Here is a 23172-nt window from a genome sequence, read left to right as displayed (position 1 = left end):
CCCTCGTCACAGCGGCTCGATGTGTCGTGACGCCAATGCAGAAGCTGTCGGACCTGGATCCGGAAGTTCTGGATCACCAAGGACTGCCAAAACTGTAGGAACAGTGCTGATGGCAGTGGTGATGTCGCTCTGCCCGAGCGTTGTCCAGCCTGGAGAAGGATGGCACCGATGTGCTGGATGGCGTCAGCGGCGGACGATCACGATGTCGGCGATGATGGGTGCCACGGTGCTCGGCCCGGTCTTTCCCCAGCGCCGAGATGGAAGCCCTCGTCGTCCTGGAAGGCGATCGATGACGAACTGTCAGCACGCCTGCTCTGCTCCTGACACAATGGAGTGTCTTAAGCTAATACAGGGCTTAAAAAAGAACCCAAAGCGTGGAGCAATGTGAGGAGGCGAGGGTATTATGTGGCGGTGCTATGTCGGTATTGACGATATTGAAGGCAACCTAAGGGGCTTCGAGGATATCATCAAAATGGGTATGAAAAATCGTCGATGACTGGCCAGGAGAATGATGACAGTGACGGGCACTGACAGCAGTGGCATAGGTATCTTTGAAACGATGTGGAATCGAATAATCGAAAAACATTGCCGTTATTGAAAAAGATACCGGCATCGACTGAGTCGAAGTCGAATCAATAGGGCGTCAAGGACACCGAAGGAAAACGGAGGTGTCGAGGGCATCGATGCACGGAGGCGGGCATTTATGCCGTTTGTGGCATGGCCACGGGCATCAACTATAGGGCCACAGACGTTGACGGTATCGATTTGGACAGACTCAGATTTCCAAGTGTACATGGCATCGGTGCCCCAGACACGTGTGTCGGTGGCATCGATATGGACACGTATGGAATCGATGGCATGGATCTCCCAGTCGATGAATTCCATCCCGGCATCAACGCCAGTCCTGGAATCGGCATGGGCATCGATGCCAGCCAAAAGGCTGGCATTGGCATCAACGCCCATCCACGGAATCGAGCCGGCATGGATACCCACCGATGGGACCCACCTGGGCATCGAATTTCACCGATGGGAGCAGCCTGGCATCGACTGCCCTCGATGGATGCATTCTAACATAGATGCCCATGGATGAAACACCTGGGCATCGGTGTCCATCGATGCAAAAGGACCTGGCACCGATGCCATCGACGGACGGCCATCCGGCACCAATGCCATCGACGGACAAGCCATCCGGCACCGATGTCCATCGATGGGGACCATCCGGCATCGATGCCCACCGACGAATCGATGTGGCACCGATGCCCACCGATGGAAAAGGGCTGGACATCGGTGGGGAGGATGGGGCATCGATGGCATCCCCAAAAGGGGGGGTGGCATCGATGAAGTGACCCTGGGATCGTTAAAAAGTGTCTCGGGCAGCGGTGGCGGCGACCCGAGTATGCATGGCAGTGACTAACAGCGTGTGCGTCAATGGCATGCATCCGGGTAGGGACGGCACCGAGGAAGCCCAAGGAAAAAAAAAAAACAAAAAACAAAAAAAAAAACAGTGCGTAGGAGGAAAAAGCCTGGTAGCACTGAAAAGCAAAAAACATGGATAAAGGCATCAGGGCACCGTGGGGGGAGGGGCGCTGATGACATATAAAAGCCCAGGGCGGTTTAGGAGGGTCCCGGTGTAGCGATAGGGTATCGACTGCGTGAGGGTACCAGGGAACGAAGGACTTGAAGCTCAGAGGTCCTAAAGTTAAGGAAAAAATCCCTACCCCACTAGCATAAGCAAGCAGAGTGTCACAGAGATACTCGCAAGCTGTTTAAAGCTAACTGAAAAATGGGGGAAGGGAAGGCTTCAGTCAGTTAACAGCCTTAAGATAGTGACAGGAACCGACCGAAAAATAAGAATTAGTACTCACCGAGCGTCGTAAAAACGTACGCGGAGGGAGACCTGTGCAGGGAAAAGTGTTTTTTGAAGTGAAAAGTTAAGTGTTTCCATGAGGTAATTAGTTAAAAAATCCTCACAGAGCTCCAACCGCTATGCTGACTGCAGAGCGGAAAAAAGAAGACTGAGGGAGACACCTGTGGCTCACAGGGATAATTGCAGGCTGGGCATGCTCAGTGCACCCAGTGTGCCAGTGTCAGTCAAAGCTTGTTGAAACTTTGACAGAAAAGTTTTCCGTACAGGGCTCCATCCTCGATGTCACCCATTTGTGAGGACTACCATCCTGCTTGTCCTGTGAGAAAAAAATGAACAAAAATATAAGTGATGTTAAATAAAAAGTAAAGTGACCCTATATCTCAAAAGAGTCTGTGTTAACACTGCCTCTAGGATTAAGGGTCCAGAGCTTTATGGCAGTTGGGAGTGCTTTAAAAAATATACCAGTTTAACCATCGTTTTTGATTTTTTAACAATGACCACGCCTCTTGCACACTTTTTACCTTTGTAGCTGCTCCTTTCAGTTTTTTTCTAACAATTTTTCTCATTTTATCAAAGTTTCCCTTTTGAAAGTTTAGCACGAGAGCCGTGGATTTGCTTACTGTCCCCCTTCCAGTCATTAATTCAAATTTGATCATATTATGATCACTATTGCCAAGCGGCCCCACCACTGTTACCTCTCTCACCAAATCCTGTGCTCCACTGAGAATTAGATCTAAAATCGCTCCCTGAACCAATTGCTCCATAAAAATGTCATTTATTCCATCCAGGAACTTTATATCTCTAGCATGTACCGAGGATACATTTACTCAGTCAATATTGGGGTAATTGAAGTCTCGTAATCCAAACTGAGAAGGAGCAGAAAACCTTGCACGTAAGCAAGTATCACAATACACTGGTGCAGGACAATAAATCTTTAATCACCACAATTTCAATAATAGTCATAATCAGTTCCAATGGATAAAGGATCTCAATGTTAATGATGGCGACTCCAAACCATTCAAAATGACAGCGTTTAAATTGATCCCCCGACACGGTCCCGTGTTTCGCCAGGCTGCGTCGGGGGGGACCAAGGGTATATTTAAATCTTTACAGAAATACCCGGAGCGCTCCGGGTATTTCTGTAAAGATTTAAATATACCCTTGGTCCCCCCCGACGCAGCCTGGCGAAACACGGGACCGTGTCGGGGGATCAATTTAAACGCTGTCATTTTGAACGGTTTGGAGTCGCCATCATTAACATTGAGATCCTTTATCCATTGGAACTGATTATGACTATTATTGAAATTGTGGTGATTAAAGATTTATTGTCCTGCACCAGTGTATTGTGGTAATTGAAGTCTCCCATTATTACCACACTACCAATTTGGTTAACTTCCCTAATTTCTCTTAGCATTTCACTGTCAGTCTCACCATCTTGACCAGGTGGACGGTAGTATACTCCTATCACTGTAGTCTTCCCTGACATATAAGGGATTTCTACCCATAAAGATTCAATTGTGCATTTAGTTTCATGCAGGATAAAGCAGTTTCATGCAGGATAAAGCGCCACACCACCTCCCGGGGGCTCCTCTCTGTCATTGCGATATAATTTGTACCCAGGTATAGCACTGTCCCATTGGTTGTCCTCCTTCCACCATGTCTCTGAGATGCCAATTAAGTCTCTGTCATCATTCACTGCTATACATTCTAATTCTCCCATCTTCTTAGACTCCTGGCATTAGCATACAAACATTTCAAAGTTTGTTTTTTGTTTGTATTTTCATTCTGCTTTGTAATTGATAGGGATAAGTTGGAATTTTTTAGCTCAGGTGAGTTTTTAGTTACAGGCAATTGGGCTACTTTTCTTATTATTGGAACCTCACTGTCGGGATGCACTAATTCGAGTGCATCATTAGTATTCTTTGAAGATACCTCTATCCGAACCATGCGCTGCTGAGCGACTGTTGGCTTTCCCCTTTGTTCTAATTTAAAAGCTGCTCTATCTCCTTTTTAAAGGTTAGAGCCAGCAGTCTGGTTCCACCCTGGTTAAGGTGGAGCCCATCCCTTTGGAAGAGACTTTCCCTTCCCCAAAAGGTTCCCCAGTTCCTAACAAAACTGAATCCCTCTTCCTTGCACCATCGTCTCATCCATGCATTGAGACTGTGCCTGCCTTTGGTGACCAGCGCGTGGAACAGGGAGCATTTCGGAGACTGCTACCCTGGAGGTTCTGGATTTAAGCTTTCTACCTAAGTGCCTAAATTTAGCTTCCAGAACCTCCCTTCCACATTTTCTTATGTCGTTGGTGCCCACATGTACCACGATAGCCGGCTCCTCCCCAGCACTGTCTAAAATCCTATCTAGGTGACGCGTGAGGTCCGCCATCTTCGCACCAGGTAGGCATGTTACCAGGCGATCCTCACGCCCACCAGCCACCCAGCTATCTATATTCCTAATAATCGAATCACCAACTATGACGGCCGACCTAACCCTTCCCTCCTGGGCAGTAGGCCTTGGGGAGATATCCTCGGTGCGAAAGGACAATGCATCACCTAGCTAGCTCTCTAATATTGACTGAGATAGTCTCTGCTATTGGAGAACTTATTTAACTTATTTTAAGCATTTTGAAGCATCTGTATTTCTGCTATTTAGTTTAATACATTATTAATCTACTTCTCTTTTTCTATTTAGATTTGGGATAAACGAATGGCAAAGGAAGCACGAAGAGTGATAAATGGACCTCATATCTGTGGCCCCAGCATTGATATCAAGGTAAATGATATATTTTTTCTTTCCCCAAGGACAAGCAGGATGAATTGGCCTCCCAAGTGGTATATCATCGGATGGCTTAGCATGGAGCATTTTCTACAAAGCTCTGAAAAAGCTTGGAAGGCTTTTGCTGACATACATGGGGGAGCAAAGACTGGTATGAGCACCCCTGGACTAGAGCATGATATTTATTTATTTATTTATTTATTAACTTTTATTTACCGACATTCGTGCAGCACATCATGCCGGTTTACAAAGAACTCAGATGGGCGATACAATAAAACATTAAAACAAAACGATGTATAAAGAATAAAATAAAGTAAAACCATAACAATGTAATCTTGGAGCAACATACTATTTCTTACAAAAGTACACATTAACCGATCATGATCAAAAAATAAATTAAATTAAGCCGTAGGGGAATGTCCAAGCAGGTGAAGGATATGATATCCTTCACCTGCTTGGACATCACCCAGGGCCATCAAGCTTCAAGATTGCATCTCCATGATATCTTCAGCAAGATGTCTGATACCCAGGAGTTGCAATGATCTCTGGTAATTCTGTGGCACCAAGGAATCAAAAATTTTCTTTGTAATCGGGATCAAAGAAGCAGCCTTGGAGCAGGGAACTTTCCTACTGTCTGTCTTGATGCAAGAGAAGGATATCTCAGAGTTGATTTCATAGAGATTCAGCACTGATCATCTTGGAAAGGCACTGAACCATCAGGGTTGATATCCATCAATGAGCAAAACCAAAATTAAGGAGATTTATTTATTTATTTATTTACTTAACATTTTTTTTATATGCCGAGGTTCTAGAGACAAAATCACTAAGCACTTCGGTTTACATCTAGAGATGGCAGGTTAAGCTATTCAGCCTCCCAAGTAGCTTAGTCCAGAGGTGAGATGTAGCAATCTCCAAGAGTCTATACCAAAACCATTGGTACTAACTCCTTGGTTACTTAGGAAAGCATGTCTTCTGCTACTTAAACCCATTCAGTTTTGGCCTCTGCAATGTTTAAGAAGAAGATACTTAATTCCTTTCTTAGCACTTCAAAAGTATCATGGTTCCGGCTCAGAATATTTGAATCCTGTGCTTTGACACCTAGCAGTTCAACAGCAATGTCAATGCCTTAATACCGAGATTTGGCATCAATACTGTTTTTACTGAGCAGTACCTATATGACATCAAGGAGAAAATCTCCCTAATTGTCTTGTACTCTGTCTTATCTTGGCTCTGAGACTTTAAAAATCTTTAGAGTATGCCTGTTGAGGCTCTTGCTTTAGGACACTGCAGTTCCAATTGTAATTTGGGAATTTGATTCAAGGAGCTTTGGTATGCTGAGAATTCTGGTTTCAAAGAAGAATACTCACCATGCCTCCCATCAGGCCCCACTCCTCCTCATGCAAGAAATAAGATGTTCCCTTGAGGATCTGTACTTTTTTTTTTCAGAGAATGGCAGAGTCAATTTCATTTAATTTAGATATGCACATCAGCCCAGAGCACATTATTTTTGCTTCCTTAGATATCTTGATACCCCTATGGAGTTAGTGGCAGTTCCTGTTAACCAGCTTCCTCAGGAAACGCAGAAAATATCTGCAGGACCCATTTTCTGTGCTTCCTGTTGGAAAGAAAGTAGATAGCAAATACCATATTCAGGAATTTCCAGGATTCAGCAAAGTTGCATGCTTAAGGTTTTACATAAAATATTGGACCTAGTATTCTCACAGGACAAGCAGGATGGAAGTCCTCACATATGGGTGACATCATCAAGATGGAGCCCAATCACGGAAAACGTCTGTCAAAGTTTCCAGAACTTTGACTGGCCCCTACTGGGCCAGCACTGGCCCCCTTCGGTCTTCTTTTTTCCGCATAGCAGTAGCTTCGTGGTAAAGGAGCTCTGAAGAGATTCCTGACAGGAATTTTCCTCACAGAATTACTAAAAGTTAATTTGCCCCACAGGGGTCCCTCCTCTAACTTTTTTCAGACCGCGGTACTCCAGTAAGTTTTTACCCGTTTTCTGTCGATTACCGTCGAGTCTGGCCGTCGACCGTACCGCGGCTGGATTTTTTCCACGGCGTCAGGGTTTCGTCAGTGCCCAGACTGTAGCCGCACCATGTCTATCACAGACTCCCATAATGTCTGTGTAATTGTCTAGGACTCGAGCACGATGTCTTGACTTGCACCAAATGTGCCCTAATGACACCAAAAGGTCGCAAGGCCAGAATGGAGAAGATGGAACTTCTCTTCCATGCTCAAACCCCGACTCCGTCCATTGCTTCAACGTCGTCAGAGCCGGCACCGTCAACTTCGCGCCAGCATCGACCACCGGCCGGTGACCGCCTGGCATCGACGACTTCTCAGCCATCGACACCCTCTACTCCCCCTCAGGACCAAGGGGATCGCAGGGACAAACATCGCCATCGACACCATAAGTCTTGGACCATCGAGGAAGCGAAATCGACCTCACCATCGTCCGAGCCGCTGTCGAAGAATCCCCATCCAGAAAATACACCGACCGTTTCTGCGACCGGGTCACCGAGGCAACCCTCACCCAACAGGGGATCGGGAGCCGCGACTCCGCCTTTAATGGTGGTCCCTCCAGCTATGCCTCTGCCTCCCTCTTCAGTTCCGGAGCCGGGGCTGCTTGCTCCAGGTCTCCGAGAAGAACTGGACCGGATGTTTCAGGAGGCCATCGACAAGGCGATACAACGACTTCAGGTTCCTCCGGCACTGACACCGGTACCAATTGCGGACCCAATCATCGACCCGATTCCGGCAGCGCTGGCACCGCTGCTCTCCAGGATGGAAGCACTCATGGCCACTTTTCCACCGATGGATCCCAGGTCTCCGATGGCTCCGGTGCCCTCCCCACTTACAGTGTCATTGGGAGGAGAAACACCATTCCGCATCCCTCCATCGGGAGTTCTGCCTCAGCCATCAATGCTGATACGTCCCTCGCCACTGATCCAACCATCAGTGCTGATATGTCCGGCGCCACCGAGCCATCCATCGATGCCTGAACCAGTGCCTTCGATGCCGACATCGGTGCCTCCGATAATTCCTCCGATTCCTTCGGAGCCTAGACCGGGACCTTCAGGTATCCCACCACCCTGTCCCCCTCTAGGTCCTAGAAGGACACATGCTGATCCTTATGATACCTGGGCTGATGATTCCTCGACAGACACCGATGATTTACCTTCACCACCTTCACCCACTGAAAGTAGGAAGCATTCTCCTCCAGAGGACCTCTCCTTTATAAACTTTGTGAAGAAAACCAGGGTTAGACGCCAATGGCTTTTCCAAAACTTTATTGAAGCGGAGACGTATATATTCTTAAAGCCCGACTCTGGCCGAGTTTCGCCATTAGCAAACGACTGCCTCAGAGGCTCAATTTGATTAGGACTCAGAATAAAACAACAGTAATCTTGTATGCCACACTCTTTTAGCCAAGTGTAATCTGCTGTGTTATTGATTCTTTTTATCTGTTATATGAAAATCAATGTGTTTGTTGGACTCCAACTCTGGCATTGCATTTGTTCTGCGATCACTAGTCGGGGTGGGGACGTGCTGTTGAATGTGAGACAGAAGCTTTTGTTACCGCGGTGCAGAACAAATGCAGTGCCAGAGTTGGAGTCCAACAAACACATTGCAATAACAAGATTATGATTTTCATATAAGATAAAAAGAATCAATAACACAGCGGATTACACTTGGCTAAAAGAATGTGGCATACAAGATTACTGAGGCAGCCGTTTGCTAACGGCGAAACTCGGCCAGAGTCGGGCTTTAAGAATATATACGTCTCCGCTTCAATAAAGTTTTGGAAAAGACTTTGGCGTCTAACTCTGGTTTTCTTCCTGACGGCTTTCTTAGACCGCTTACCTTCGTGCTTTTTGGGACCTAAACTTTGTGAAGGAAATGTCTGAATTGGTTCCCTTCCAATTACAGACTGAACAGGATAGGCACCAGATGGAGTTGCTCCAATTCCTGGATGCTCCCAAGGTAATCACCTCTATTCCCATCCATCAGGTCCTTCTGGATCTCCTGAAGAAGAACTGGGAACATCCTGGCTTCATTGCTCCAGTCCACAGGAAAGCTGACACTACCTATTTGGTGCAATCAGCTCCAGGTTTTCAGAAATCACAACTGGATCACCACTCTGTTGTGGTGGAGTCTGCTCAGAAGAGAGCGAAGAGGTCAAAGCCTCACTCTTCTGTTCTCCCTGGCAAGGAACAGAAGTTCCTAGATACCATTGGTCGCCGAGTCTTCCAAGGGTCAATGCTCATCTCCCGAATTGCCGCCTATCAGCTCTGTATGACCCAGTATAACAGGGTCATTTTCAAGCAAATACAAGACTTGTCAGACTCCCTGCCTCAACAATTTCAAGAACAGCTCCAAACCCTAGTCAACAAGGGTTTTGAGGCAGGCAAGCATGAGATCAGAACATCTTATGACATCTTTGATACCTCTACTAGAGTATCTGCAGCTTCTATTTCGGCAAGAAGGTAGGCCTGGCTCAAGTCTTCTGACCTTCGCCCTGAAGTACAAGACAGGTTGTCCGACCTGCCTTGTGTCGGTGATAATCTGTTTGGCGAACAGATTCAACGGACGGTGGCAGAACTAAAGGACCATCATGAGACCCTAAGACAGCTCTCTCTGATGCCGTCCGACTATTCTTCTAAACAGCCCTTCAGGAAGGACTCTAAAAAGTCCTTCTTCTGCCCAAAGAAGTCCTATCCACCACCAACCAGATCCCGTGCCACGAGACCTTTTCAAAAAGCACAGTCTCGTCAAACATGTAAACAAAAACCACAAGCCGCTCCTCAACCAGGGCCTGCTTCAGGTTTTTGACTTCCACCTAGTGAGCAGCAGCCAGATTCCACTGCCACACATACCAGTGGGAGGTCGATTATGCCACTTCCACAACATATATGGCACTCAATCACCTCAGACCAATGGTATTGACAATAATTGCTCAGGGTTACCATCTGAATTTTCTCTCCATGCCTCCGGACTCCCCACCTCTGCCGATGTGGAGAACATCCAATCACTCCATTCTTCTGGATCAAGAGGTCTCCCTCCTTCTCCAGTCCAACGCAATAGAACCCGTACCATACTCTCAGCACGGCCTAGGGTTCTATTCCCGGTACTTTCTAATCCCCAAAAAATCGGGAGGCGTTCCTCCTATTCTGGATCTACTGACCCTCAACAAGTACCTCCTGCGAGAGAAGTTCAAGATGGTCACCTTGGGCTCGCTTCTTCCTCTTCTACAAAGAGGAGACTGGCTCTGGTCTCTGGACCTCCAGGACGCATACACTCATATTGCAATAACTCCATCTCATCGCAAATACCTGAGGTTTCTAGTAGGCCCCAAGCACTATCAATACCGAGTGCTTCTATTCGGCCTAGCGTCTGCATGAAGAGTCTTCACAAAATGTCTCGTAGTTGTTGCAACCTTCCTCAGGACTCAAGGTGTTCACGCCAACCCCTATCTGGACGACTGATTAGTCAGGGCTCCACTCAGCAAACTGCTTTGTCGTCCCTCAATCTAACCTTACACACCTTAGTTTCATTAGGATTTCTCGTAAACTATGACAAATCCTATTTAGTCCCATCTCAAACCTTGTTGTTCATTGGGGCAGACTTGGACAGCTTGCAGGCAGAGGCTTTCCTGCCTCAACAGCATGCACAAACTCTCGTGTCTCTTGCTCACCAGCTGCAGTCTCAGCACTCTGTGACCGCATGCCAATTTCTCATCCTTCTGGAACACATAGCATCCTCAGTCCACGTCACACCAATGGCCCGCTTGGCCATGAGAATCATGGAGTGGACTCTAAGGTCTCAATGGACTCAAAACACTCAGCCTCTGTCAACCTTTGTCCACATCACCGACTCACTCCGTCTCTCACCTGGTGGAACAATCAGAACAATCTCCTCCAGGGTTTGCCGTTCCAGAGTCTAGGCCTTCAAGTCACGCTCACCACCGATGCTTCCAACCTCGGCTGGGAATCCCATGTGGCCATTCTGCAAACACAAGGATCTTGGTCTCCAGAGGAAGCCAAACACCAAATACATTTCCTGGAACTTCGAGCAATCAGATATGCTCTCAGGGCTTTTCAGGATCGCCTTTCAAATCAAGTCATCCTGATTCAGACGGACAACCAGGTGGCCATGTGGTACAACAACAAACAGGGAGGCACAGGCTCCTTCCTTCTGTGTCAGGAAGCTGCACAGATTTGGGCGGACGTTCTCTCCCATTCGATGTACCTCAGGGCCACCTACTTGCCGGGAGTGGGCAATGTTTTGGCAGACAAGCTGAGTCGCATCTTTCAACCGCATGAGTGGTCTCTCAAGCCCTCTGTGGCGAACTCCATCTTCCAACAATGAGGAGCTCCTCTGATAGACCTCTTTGCGTCTCCTCAAAACCGCAAACTAGAGAACTACTGCTCTCTCATTCACAGCAAACACTCTCAACTCAGAGATGCATTCTCCCTCTCATGGGCTACCGGTCTGCTCTACGCATTCCCTCCACTTCCTCTTCTCTCTCGTGAAGTTATGTCAGGACAAGGGAACCATGATCCTGATAGCACTTCACTGGCCACGCCAAGTGTGGTTTCCAATACTTAAGGATCTCTCCATCCGCAGGCACATTCCCTTGGGAAAGGACCCACTTCTTTTCACTCAAGACGACGGGTGCCTACGCCATCTCAATCTTCAAGCCTTGTCCCTGATGGCATGGATGTCGAAAGGTTAATCCTTCAGCCATTTAACCTCTCTGAACCAGTTTCCAGTGTCTTGATTGCTTCACGGAAGCCTTCATGAGAAAAGCTTACTCTTACAAATGGAAAAGGTTCACGTCATGGTGCTCTTCTCAGTACCTTGACCCCTTTTCCTGTCCAATCCCGAAGTTTCTGGACTATCTCTGGCATCTCTCAGAGTCAGTTCTTAAGACTTCTTCCATCAGAATGCATGTCAGTGCGGTAGCCGCCTTCCATAAAGGTGTCGGGGATGTCCCTATATCAGTACAACCCCTGGTAACACATTTTTTGAAGGGCTTGCTCCACATCAAGCCTCCACTACATCCTCCGGCACCTTCTTGGGACCTTAATCTGGTTTTGGGTCGGCTCATGAAACCACCATTTGAGCCTCTTCACTCTTGAGACCTTCGATATCTCACATGGAAAGTGATTTTTCTTTTGGCTGTCACTTCAGCTCGCAGAGTTAGCGAATTGCAGGCCCTAGTTACCTATCCGCCTTACACTAAACTTCTGCAGGACCTGGCGGTGTTCCGCACTTAACCTAAATTATTACCTAAGGTAGTTTCAGATTTTCATCTCAATCAATCCATCATACTACCTACCTTTTTTCCCAGGCCCCATGCCAGTCCAGGAGAACAGGCTCTGCATACCCTTGACTGTAAACGGGCTCTAGCATTCTACCTAGACAGTACAGCTGCCCACAGGGAAAGCACTCAATTGTTTGTCTCTTTCCACCTTAACAAATTGGGGAAGCCTGTGGGTACGCAGACTCTCTCCTCCTGGTTGGCGGACTGCATATCCTTCTGCTATCAGCAAGCGGGCATTCCATTTTAAGACAATGATAAAGCACACTCTGTGAGGGCCATGGCGACTTCAGTAGCACACCTACGATCGATGCCGCTTCCTGACATTTGCAGGGCTGCCACCTGGAGTTCTCTCCACACCTTTGCAGCCCACTATTGCTTGGACAAAGCCGGAAGGCAAGATTCCATCTTTGGCCGGTCTGTCCTTCGTCACCTCTTTACAACGTGACGTACCAACACCCTTCCACTTGCCCGGTGGGGTTCACGATGCCCTCTACCAAATTCCACTCCAGTTGTTGTGCCTGTTGCACGCCTTTGGGTACATTTGGTGCATGTCTGGACATCCTCAGCTCGGTACTCACCCATATGTGAGGACTACCATCCTGCTTGTCCTGTGAGAAAGCAAATGTTGCTTACCTGTAACAGGTGTTCTCACAGGACAGAAGGATGTTAGTCCTCACGAAACCCGCCCGCCGCCCCTCGGTGTTGGGTTCGTATCGGCGCTGCCTGTAGCTTTTAAATAAGACTGAAGGGGGACCCCTGCTGGCTGCAGGGTTAGTGCCATGTTGGGCATGCCCAGTATGGACCAGTCAAAGTTCTGGAAACTTTGACAGAAGTTTTTTGTGATTGGGCTCCATCCTGATGATGTCACCCATATGTGAGAACACCTGTTACAGGTAAGCAACATTTGCTATCTGAAGGTTGGGTTCTTCAAATTATAAAGGACTACAAATTACTTTTATTGAGAATTCTACAAAATAGTCCTCTAAGAACCAAGAAGTGCTATGAAGGAGCTGTCCTCTGGCAGATGAAAGCAACCAGACCTGTTCCATCATAGAAGAGAGGTGTGTGGATTTTACAAGTATTTCCTATTGCTTAAGTGGAGGATAGTGTCTCATCCTAGATCTAAGGACCTTAAAGAAATGTATTTATAAATTGGCATTAATAAATCACTAATTTCAAAGAAGCTCCAAGCAATGTACAATGAAAGCATAAACAAAACAATGAAAGCAAAATCAATTCTTGACAACAAGAAACAATTGGTTACTAACAAATTACAGTTTCACAAAAATATAAAAATAACATCCATATGTGCAGTAAAACAGAAAATCTTAGTCTTCAGCATAAAATAGATGTAAGAACATAAGAAAATGCCATACTGGGTCAGACCAAGGGTCCATCAAGCCCAGCATCCTGTTTCCAACAGTGGCCAATCCAGGCCATAAGAACCTGGCAAGTACCCAAAAACTAAGTCTATTCCATGTAACCATTGCTAATGGCAGTGGCTATTCTCTAAGTGAACTTAATAGCAGGTGATGGACTTCTCCTCCAAGAACTTATCCAATCCTTTTTTAAACACAGCTATACTAACTGCACGAACCACATTCTCTGGCAACAAATTCCAGAGTTTAATTGTGCGTTGAGTAAAATTTATCTTTTTTTTACCTGCAAGCTTGGCTGAACATCCAGGTCTTACGTGACTTCCTAAACTAAATTAAACTTCCCTTAAGCCTGAGCTCAGAAGTAGGGAATTAGAGTGTTGGTCCACAGCAAGTTTTTTTTTATATAGTAAACTTAATTTCGGGTGGCACCTGTAACAACTGATCTAATCTATGTAAATATTCGTTTGTTCAGAATCTTAAATCTCCGAAAGTTCTTCACCGATTGCTTTGAAATTTTGACACAACGTTGCATTTGAATACGCGCGTGTTTTTGTATACCTATATTATATAGATGTCACACCTGTGACAGGTAAAAACATGCTTTTTTGGAAAAACAGCGCCATCTGTTGGACGTACAAGCAACACACGCTATCTACAATATAAATGGGCTCTGACCCACAGCCCGCAAATGCACAGTAGAGAGCAGCTCTACTGCGCATGTGCGGACCATTGAGCTCTGCGCTAGGTGCTGGGTGTCACAGAGGGGAGGAGGAAATGGCAGACGAGTCGCTGCTCCGAGAAACGGCTCAGCCCGTTCCTTCCCCCGCTGGGGAAGGGGGGAGGGAGTAGGGACTGCCAGACAGATACACACAGAAGGAGGAAAGGGTAGAAGAGTCGCCGAGTCAGTTCGTCCACCGCCGGGCAAGGGGGGGAGGGAGTTGGGACGGCTGGAGCAGTGCAAATGCAGTAGAAAGTGGCTGTGAAGAGATCACAAGCAGCTGCATCCTGCAGCAGCCAAAGCGCAAAGAGCTGAACAGAGAACAGCTCGCCCTCCTCCCCCGCCCCCTGAGTCCCGCAGATAAGGAGAAGCAAGTAAATATCCCGCAATTGCGGGGGGGGGGGGGGGGGAGGCAGTGCTGTCAGCCCGCCCGTGGGTCTCAGCCACCACGGGAAGAGTTTACATGGGCATCGCTCCACCCCCACTCCCAGCAAAGCACCATTTCGAAAGTGAAAGCCAGAGCCCTGCTCCCTCCTCCCTCTCAAGCCCCCGATCGGATTTCTTAAAGGCACAGGTCTGCCAGAAAGAGCAAAGTAACAGGCCGATACAGTAAGGAGCGGTAGGAAGAGCTGCGTTAGTGCCGGGCGCACCCTCGTTTGCCGCACGCACAGTCCTGCTCACCTACCGCTCGATACTGTATTTAAATAGCTTGCAAATGCAAGCCGCGTCCAAGAAGCGTCTGTGACGCGTTAGGCCCGCGCAACCCATTTTACTGTATAGGCGCTTAATACAGCGCCTATACCAGTGATGGCTAACCTATGACACGTGTGTCAGAGGTGACACGCCGAGACTTTTTGCTGACACGCGCAGCGTTTCGTGGACTATCGGGAATTTTTTTTTTTAATCGGCTGTGCCGAGCCTTTTTTTTTTTTTATCAGCTGCGCCGACCCTTTAAAACTAGTTTTTTAGTATCCCCCCCCCCCCAATGCCCCCGAGCACAGCGACAGGCAGATAGGCAGGGCCGCAGCCCGAAGAAAAAGATCACGTTTAAACGCGCTGATGCTCCTCCTCCTTCCTGCCTGTGCGGCCCCGGAAGTAACGTTGCCGGAGCCACGTGGGCTGGAAGGAGGTGAAGCATCGGCGCATGCAGAAGAGGAGCAGCGCTTGCGTTTACGGGCAGCCGCGAATCCCAAGTCGCAGCGGCCAGAGAAGAGGAAGAGGCCTGGTAGCAGGGCTGCCGCAGAGCCCATCCTGCGACGACCCGCGTAGAGGAGGCCCAGAGGTGAGAGAGAGACTGAGGGTCTGTAGAGGGTGTGTGTATGTGTGTGTGTATGAGATGAGTTGAGCGATTGTGTGTGAGAGTGAGGACCTGAATGTTTGCAGAGACGGCATGTGAGAACCTGTGTGTGTGTGAGAGAGACAGCATGTGACAGTGAGAGCCTATGATTGAGCAAGACAGCATGTGGGAGTGAGAGACTGAGTGTATGAATGATTGTATGAGAGAGAGCATGTGACGGAGCCTGTGTGTGTGTGTGAGAGAGAGAAATGCATGTGAGAATGAGAACCTGTGTGTTTGAAGGAAGAAGATGGAGAGAAAAGAAACAAAAAAAGACAATATAAAAGGAATTGGCAAAAAAAATAAGAAAGGGAAGGTGGGAAAAAAAAGCCTGTGACCAACCAATTAGAAAATGAAGATCAGACAGCAAAGGTAAAAAACAAAATAAATTACTTTTTAGTGATTGGCACATGTAATCTTTGGGAATGTGCAAGAATAGCACTTTCTCTATGCTGATCTCACAATGTACGAGATCAGCATGGAGAAAATGGAAGCCCACGGGGCCTGCACAGAGGAGGCAGCAGAATGGGCTTCAGTGTCAGTAGCAGCAATCGGAATCTCCCCAATAGCCATGTGGCAGCAATGACAGTGGCAGCAGAGGAATGAGAGAGGTTCTGAGGTTGCTGGCAAAAGAGAGGGGGGTCTGCTTTTACTGTGTGCATGTGAATGAATGGGACTCTGCATGGGGGTGTATGTGTGTGAATGCATGGGTGCCTGTGTGAGAATGAATTGGTGCCTGCCTGGAGGATGGAGTGGGAGTGGTGTGAAAATGAATGGGAGCTTGCCTGGGGTTCAGTGTGTATGTGTGTGTGTGTGTGTGTGTGTGTGTGTGAGCCAGTGAGTGTGAGAGCATGAGTGTGTATGAGAAAATCCAGGGGAGTAAGAGTTTGTGGAGGGGGGGGTGTGGAGGGGGAGAGAGTGTTTTAATTGAAGATTTAGCCAATGAAATTCAGCAACAAAAAAGTCACTAAGCAGGTAAGGTAAAGAATTATTTGTTTTTGCTTTATTAATAAATACAGAACATATATTAAAATTATAACTTTTTGTTATTAATATTAGAGCTAAATATCACAAAATTATGGATTTTTCTAGAAGTGACACACCACCCGAGTTATGCTCGGCTTTTTTATGAATTTTGACACACTGAGTGCAAAAGGTTGGCCATCACTGTATTAGGACTACCTCAATCTACGATTCGGCCCCTGCAAATATTACAAAATTCCGCTGCTAGAATATTGACTGGCAAAAAAAAAGAGTGACCACATTACAGGAACACTTGCTGAACTTCACTGGCTTCCAATTGAACAAAGAATACAATATAAGGCACTATGTATAATCCATAAATTAATCCACGATGAAAAAGCCGACTGGCTTAACACTGCACTTCGCGTGCATGTCCCACAAAGAAACCTGAGATCTGCTAATAAGGCTCTTCTAACTGTCCCCTTTGTCAAATCAGCATGTCTGACACAAGTAAAGGAAAGAGCACTGTCACTGGCTGGTCCCGTACTGTGGAACACCATGCCACTTGAAATAAGGCTGCAGAGAAATTTGAAAATATTCAAAACTAATCTGAAAACCTGGCTTTTTAAACAAGCTTTTTATAAAGATAAAGAAAAGGAGAAAAACAGTTTATGGATAAGGACTCACCCAGCTAGAAGTTATTTTTTAACCTACATAAGCAAATTAAAGTTACAATCAAACCACCTAATATGTTCCTAACAAACAGGCTTAACTTACACACTTAGTTTTTTATTTTAAAACTGTTACTGTATTATGATGGCACATGATTAATTTGTTAGCTATACCACCCATAGTTTTCATTATCGTGCCCTCCTTTATACCGTTGTGATGGTTAATTAACTTAACGACGGTATAGAAAAGTTTTTAAATAAATAAAAATAAATAAATCCCTATGGAAGAGACTCCCCCTTCCCCAAAAGATTCCCCAGTTCCTAACAAAACTGAATCCCTCTTCCTTGCACCATCGTCTCATCCACGCATTGAGTCTCCGGAGCTCTGCCTGCCTCTGGTGATCTACACGTAGAACAGGGAGCATTTCAGAGAATGCTACCCTGGAGGTTATGGATTTATGCTTTCTACCTAAGAGCCTAAATTTGGCTTCCAGAACCTCCCTCCATTTTCCTATGTCATTGGTGCCCACATGTACCACGACAGCCGGCTCCTCCCCAGAGTCTTTCTCTTATCTACACCTCTGGCTTCTTCCTGTATCCATGAGGTTCTAGACCTACTGTTGTTAGGGTTTACTTATCAGGAACCCTGCTTGTACTGTTTTTCATGATGCGGAATTTGCTTCTGCTTGCACTCCCATCATTTCTCTGCCTTAGGCACCCTTGCTGCGCAGGAGGGTTGGTGTCTCAGTCTTTTCTATGTTTTTTTTTTGTAAAACCCAACTCTATTCTACAGTCAAAAGGGAAAAGGTGGTGCTTCAGCACTGTGCGGTTTCCTGCTTTGTCCTGCTCGGACAGCCTATAGCTAGGGATTGACCCATATGTGAAGACTACCATCCTGATTGACCTAGGAGAAAGCAGAGTTGCTTACCTGTAATAGGTGTTCTCCTAGGACAGCAGGATGTTAGTCCTCATGAAACCCACCAGCCTCCCCTGGGAGTTGGTTTCTCCATGTATTAGCTATTTCATGGACTGACTGACTCTACCTAGGGGGCAGGGTGATGACTTCAGCAGCACATGCTCAGTATGGCATGTTCGAGAGTTCTAGAATTTTTGAGATCAAAGTTCCGTGCCTGGCTCCATCCGATGATGTCACCCATGTGTGAGGACTAATATCCTGCTGTCCTAGAAGAACACCTGTTATAGGTAACTACTTTTTCTGGTATTAAAAACTTGAAAAAACAAAAAATGATTTTTTCCTACAAAAATGCACTTTATATATTCTCTATCATTTGTTCATTTTTTATCATTTTCCCTTTTTATTTGAAGACAGCCTTTAGCTAGGGATTCCCATCTGCAGGAATCATTTCTGCTTGTCACCAGAAAGAGGTTATTATATCTTTGTGTTCTAGTTCATTATTATATTTATTGTTCATTATTGTATTTTGATTCTTTTTGTCCTTTGCTAATTATTTTGTATTGTATTTTGATGTTGCATTATATTTTTATTGCTTAATGTTTATTTTTCTATATTGTAACTCATCCTGAGTTTTCTGGTATTGGGTAATCAATGCTTATATGTGGTAAAAATGTTGTCATGACTGCACAACTGTCCATATAACCCTATCCCCATTTCTCAGTTGGTGAATTGTTCATACTCCTGTTAGATTTGTATTAAGCTAAGTTAATCAGTAAACTGAGGGGCATAGAAAATCCTGTTCCTACTTTGAAGCTTTTCCTAGAAAGTTCTTGGAGAATTGTCTGCATTGGCATGAGATGGGAGTAGTTTGAGCTGCCTGTATCAAAGAAAAATCACTGATTGGCTTTTACTCCTCCCTCCCTTTCCTGGGGCCACTTTTAGCAGTACTATATTCTTGAACAGCTCTCTTATAGCAAGTCTGTAGAGGAATAGAGGGAGACCAGTAATGCAATCACCAACAGAAGTTAAAACATGATGAAAAATAACTTTATAAGTTAATTAGCTTGAAACTTTACAACCATGGAATGCAGAAATAATTTTAAATGAGTTATGAATATTTTCTAAGTTAAAATGATTGAAAACTTTTCTTGAAGATTTTGCTAAAATAATTGTGGTTATTCTCATTTACTTTGATTGTTGGTAATAAAGGTATATGAAAATGATAAATCAAGTTCCTATCCAGGTATATTAGCCTTTTACATTCCCTTTATATTTCAGGATAACAAAGTATTGACAGGTTCATGGGTTGCACGCAATGCCTTACAACTGTGGGATTACCGGTCAGCTCAACTGGAAAAGAATATTCCTTTCCCAGGCAAATTATTTCATGGGGAGTTTCTCTATGCAGCAAAGTTCTGTAATAAGAATGTAGTTATTGCTGGAGGGAGTGGAACCTATAGTGCTTGTGCTGTGGATCATAGAACAGACCAGGTAAGATGGTATGAATTCCCATCTTAGACATGCATACTGTAGGACAGTGTCTTGTACTACTAATGTTAACAGTAGAATTAGAGAATTGCAACTTATACAAAATTCAGCATCAAGAATTATATTTGGCTCCGGTAAGAGAGAGTATCACTTCACTATTTAAACAGTTACATTAGTTACCTGTATCACAGCAAATTTTATTCAGGAATTATGTTTTTGAATATAAAATTAGTTATAATGAGGAAGAATGTTGCTTTTCTGTATTATCACCTCATGCACCAGTGAGTATGTTACATTCTGCTACTGCAAAATTATATGAGATACCCTAATGCAAAAGGTTAAATTACAAAATACAAGAACGAAGGCTTTTTCCATGGTGGCACTGTTATTGTGGAATGCCTTACCAGATTATATTAGCAAGGAATCTGATTATTTAAAATTTCACAAACAAGTGAAAATGTTGCTTTTTGTACATGCTTTTGAAGTAGGTTGGCAGCATCCAGCATGTATATTACTAGAGTTATTATTTTAGAATGTTTATGTTTTAACTATTGTGTGTAATTTCTCACAGGACAAGCAGGATGGTAGTCCTCACATATGGGTGACATCATCAGGATGGAGCCCAATCATGGAAAACTTCTGTCAAAGTTTCCAGAACTTTGACTGGCCCCTACTGGGCATGCCCAGCATGGCACTAACCCTGCAGCCAGCAGGGGTCCCCCATCAGTCTTCTTTTTTCCGCGCAGCAGTAGCCTCGCGGTTTAGGAGCTCTGAAGAGATTCCTGACAGGAATTTTCCTCACGGACTTATTTAAAATTATTTTGCCCCACAGGGGTCCCTCCTCTAACTTTTCTCAGGCTGCGGTACTCCGGTAAGCTTTTCACCGTTTTTCGTCGATTACCGTCGAGTTTGGCCCTCGCGGCCTACTGGCCGTCGACCGTACCGCAGCTCGGTTTTTTCTATGGCCATGGCATCGGGTTTTCGTCGGTGCCCGGACTATACTCGCACCATGTCTATCACAGACCCTCATGGAGTCTGTGTAATGTGTTTAGGCAGTGAGCATGATGTCCTGACTTGCACCAAATGTGCCCTTATGACACCAAAAGGTCGCAAAGCCAGAATGGAGAAGATGGGACTCCTTTTCCGTGCTCACACCTCGACGTCGTCCATCGCATCGACGTCATTGGAACCGGCACCGTCAAAGTCGTACCACCATCGACAGCCGTCCGGTGACCGCCCGCCATCGACGTCTTCACGGCCATCGACTCCCGTTTCTCCCCCTCAAGATCGGGGGGATCGAAGGGAGAAACATCGGCATCGTAAGTCTCAGACAGTCGAGGGAGCGAAATCATCGACCTCGCCACCGTCCGAGCCACCATCGAAGAAGCCCCATCCAGGAACGGCACCGACCACTTCTGTGACCGGGACATCGAGGCCACCTTCACCCGATCGGGGTTTGGGAGTCGCGATTCCGCCTGTAAAGGTGGTCCCTCCGACTGTGCCTCAGCCTCCCTCTTCCGTCACGGCGTGGGACTATCTTCAGGTTCTGGGAACCATGGCCTCCACCATCGACCTAGTTCCGTGGGCCTTTGCCCACCTTCGTCCCCTTCAGAGAGCATTGCTTTCCCGTTGGAAGCCGGTGTCCCGGGATTATCAGGCGGTCCTTCCAGTTCCAGACTTTGCAAGGCACAGTCTCGAGTGGTGGCTGGATCCCCATCGGCTGTCATAAGGTGTGTCACTGGAGCCTCCAGACTGGATGATAGTGACCACGGACGCCAATCTATCCGGCTGGGGAGCGGTCTGCCAGGACGCCTCGATTCAGGGCCAGTGGTCGGAGGAACAGTCGACCTGGCCCATCAACAGGTTGGAGGCCAGGGCCGTTCGGCTCGCTCTTCAGGGATTCCTACACTTGGTGCGCCATCGGGCAGTCCGTGTACTGTCGGACAACGCCACCACAGTGGCATACATCAACTGGCAGGGGGGCACAAGGAGTCGGCTGGTGTCGTTGGAGATAGACAGGCTGATGGAATGGGCGGAGCTCCACCTTCTGCGTCTGGCAGCTTCCCACATAGCGGGTGTCGACAACGTTCAGGCGGACTTCCTCAGCCTGCAGCACTTGGATCCAGGAGAGTGGGAACTCTCGGAAGAGGCGATGAGGCTGATAGTCAAGCGCTGGGGAACTCCGCATTTGGATCTCATGGCAACATCCAGGAATACAAAGGCCGCTCGCTTCTTCAGTCGAAGAAGGGAGCACGGAGCGGAAGGAGTCGATGCGCTGGTACTTCCATGGCCACGACAGTGTCTACTGTATGTCTTCCCTCCGTGGCCACTGGTGGGAAAGGTTATTCGAAGAATAGAAGCTCATCAGGGTCCGGTGATACTCGTGGCCCCGGAGTGGCCCCGGCGGCCATGGTTCGCGGATCTTCTCCAGTTAGCGGTGGGCCACGACTCCTGCGTCAGCGGTGGGCCACGACTCCTGCATCAGGGTCCAATATTTTTTCCAGCGGCAGATCGCTTCTGTTTTGCGGCCTGGGTTTTGAAAGGCGCAAGCTGAGGCGTCGCGGTTAACCCTGAGTCCGTCATATCCACTCTGCTACGGGCGCGCAAGACGTCCACATCGGTTACATATGTTCGGGTGTGGAAGGTTTTTGAGGAGTGGTGCGGTTCGAAAGCCATTCTGGCACCACAGGCTTCGATGGCACAGATTCTTTCTTTTCTACAGGCGGGCCTGGAATTGGGTCTGGCCTATAATTCTCTCCGAGTTCAGGTGGCGGCTCTGGGAGCCTTCCTTCAGAGTTCGGATGGAAACCTTCTGTCCTCCCATCCGGATATCCTGCGTTTTCTGAAGGGGGGTGAGACACCTGAAGCCCCCAATTTGTCCACCCTGTCCATCTTGGAACTTGAATCTGGTGCTGCGGGCCCTCTGCAGTTCACCTTTTGAACCGTTGCGTTCCGCCACCATCAAGGATGTTACTCTCAAGACAGTCTTCCTGGTGGCAATCAGCTCAGCAAGACGGATTTCGGAGTTACAGGCTCTCTCCTGCCGAGAGCCATACCTCCGCTTTTTGCCGGGTGGCGTTTCTTTGCGGACTGTTCTTTCATTCTTACCTAAGGTAGTCTCGGGGTTCCATCTCAATCAGTCTGTGGAACTCCCATCTTTTCCCTCTACGGAGTCAGGTGATCTGCACAAGCTAGATGTACGACATGTTTTGATGCACTACCTGGAGATTACTAATGAGTTCCGGCTCTCCGATCATTTGTTTGTCCTTTGGTCGGGACCCCGGAGAGGGTGCATGGCCTCGAAGCAGTCCATTGCTCGCTGGTTGAAGGGAGCGATTATAGCAGCATATCTAGGTGCAGGTAAGTCTCCACCGTTGGTGCTCAAGGCGCATTCTCTCCGCGCCCAGGCAACTTCCTGGGCTGAGATTTCCTCCGTGCCAGTTCAGGAAATCTGTAGGGCGGCCACTTAGAAGTCAATTCACACTTTTACGAGGCATTATCGTCTGGTTGTCCAGGCGCCTTCTGACGGTCATCTGGGAGACAGGGTCATTCGGGCAGGGCTGTCCATGGCCCACCCATGATGGGAAAGCTTTGGTACATCCCACCGTCTGGAATGATCCTGGTACGTACAGGGAAATGAAAATTATTCTTTACCTACTAATTTTCATTCCTGTAGTACCATAGATTATTCCAGACACCCTCCCTAGGCTTGGGGGTTGT

General features: G+C 46.9%; 1 protein-coding gene across 1 annotated transcript in view; it reads left to right on the top strand.

Annotated features, from left to right (window-relative positions):
- LOC115088208 (pre-mRNA-splicing factor PRP46-like) overlaps positions 1 to 23172 on the top strand; it is a 273466-nt gene that overhangs the window by 204751 nt on the left and 45543 nt on the right. Inside the window, exons 6-7 of the mRNA XM_029596243.1 lie at positions 4556 to 4636; positions 19243 to 19455. Of these exons, the coding sequence (XP_029452103.1) occupies positions 4556 to 4636; positions 19243 to 19455 (294 nt within the window). The remainder of the gene's footprint in view (positions 1 to 4555; positions 4637 to 19242; positions 19456 to 23172) is intronic.

This window comes from Rhinatrema bivittatum, chromosome 3 (genome assembly GCF_901001135.1).
Source record: "Rhinatrema bivittatum chromosome 3, aRhiBiv1.1, whole genome shotgun sequence".
NCBI lineage: Eukaryota > Metazoa > Chordata > Amphibia > Gymnophiona > Rhinatrematidae > Rhinatrema > Rhinatrema bivittatum.
Note: the sequence above shows the minus strand (reverse complement) of the source record. Positions and strands in the feature narration are given on the sequence as shown.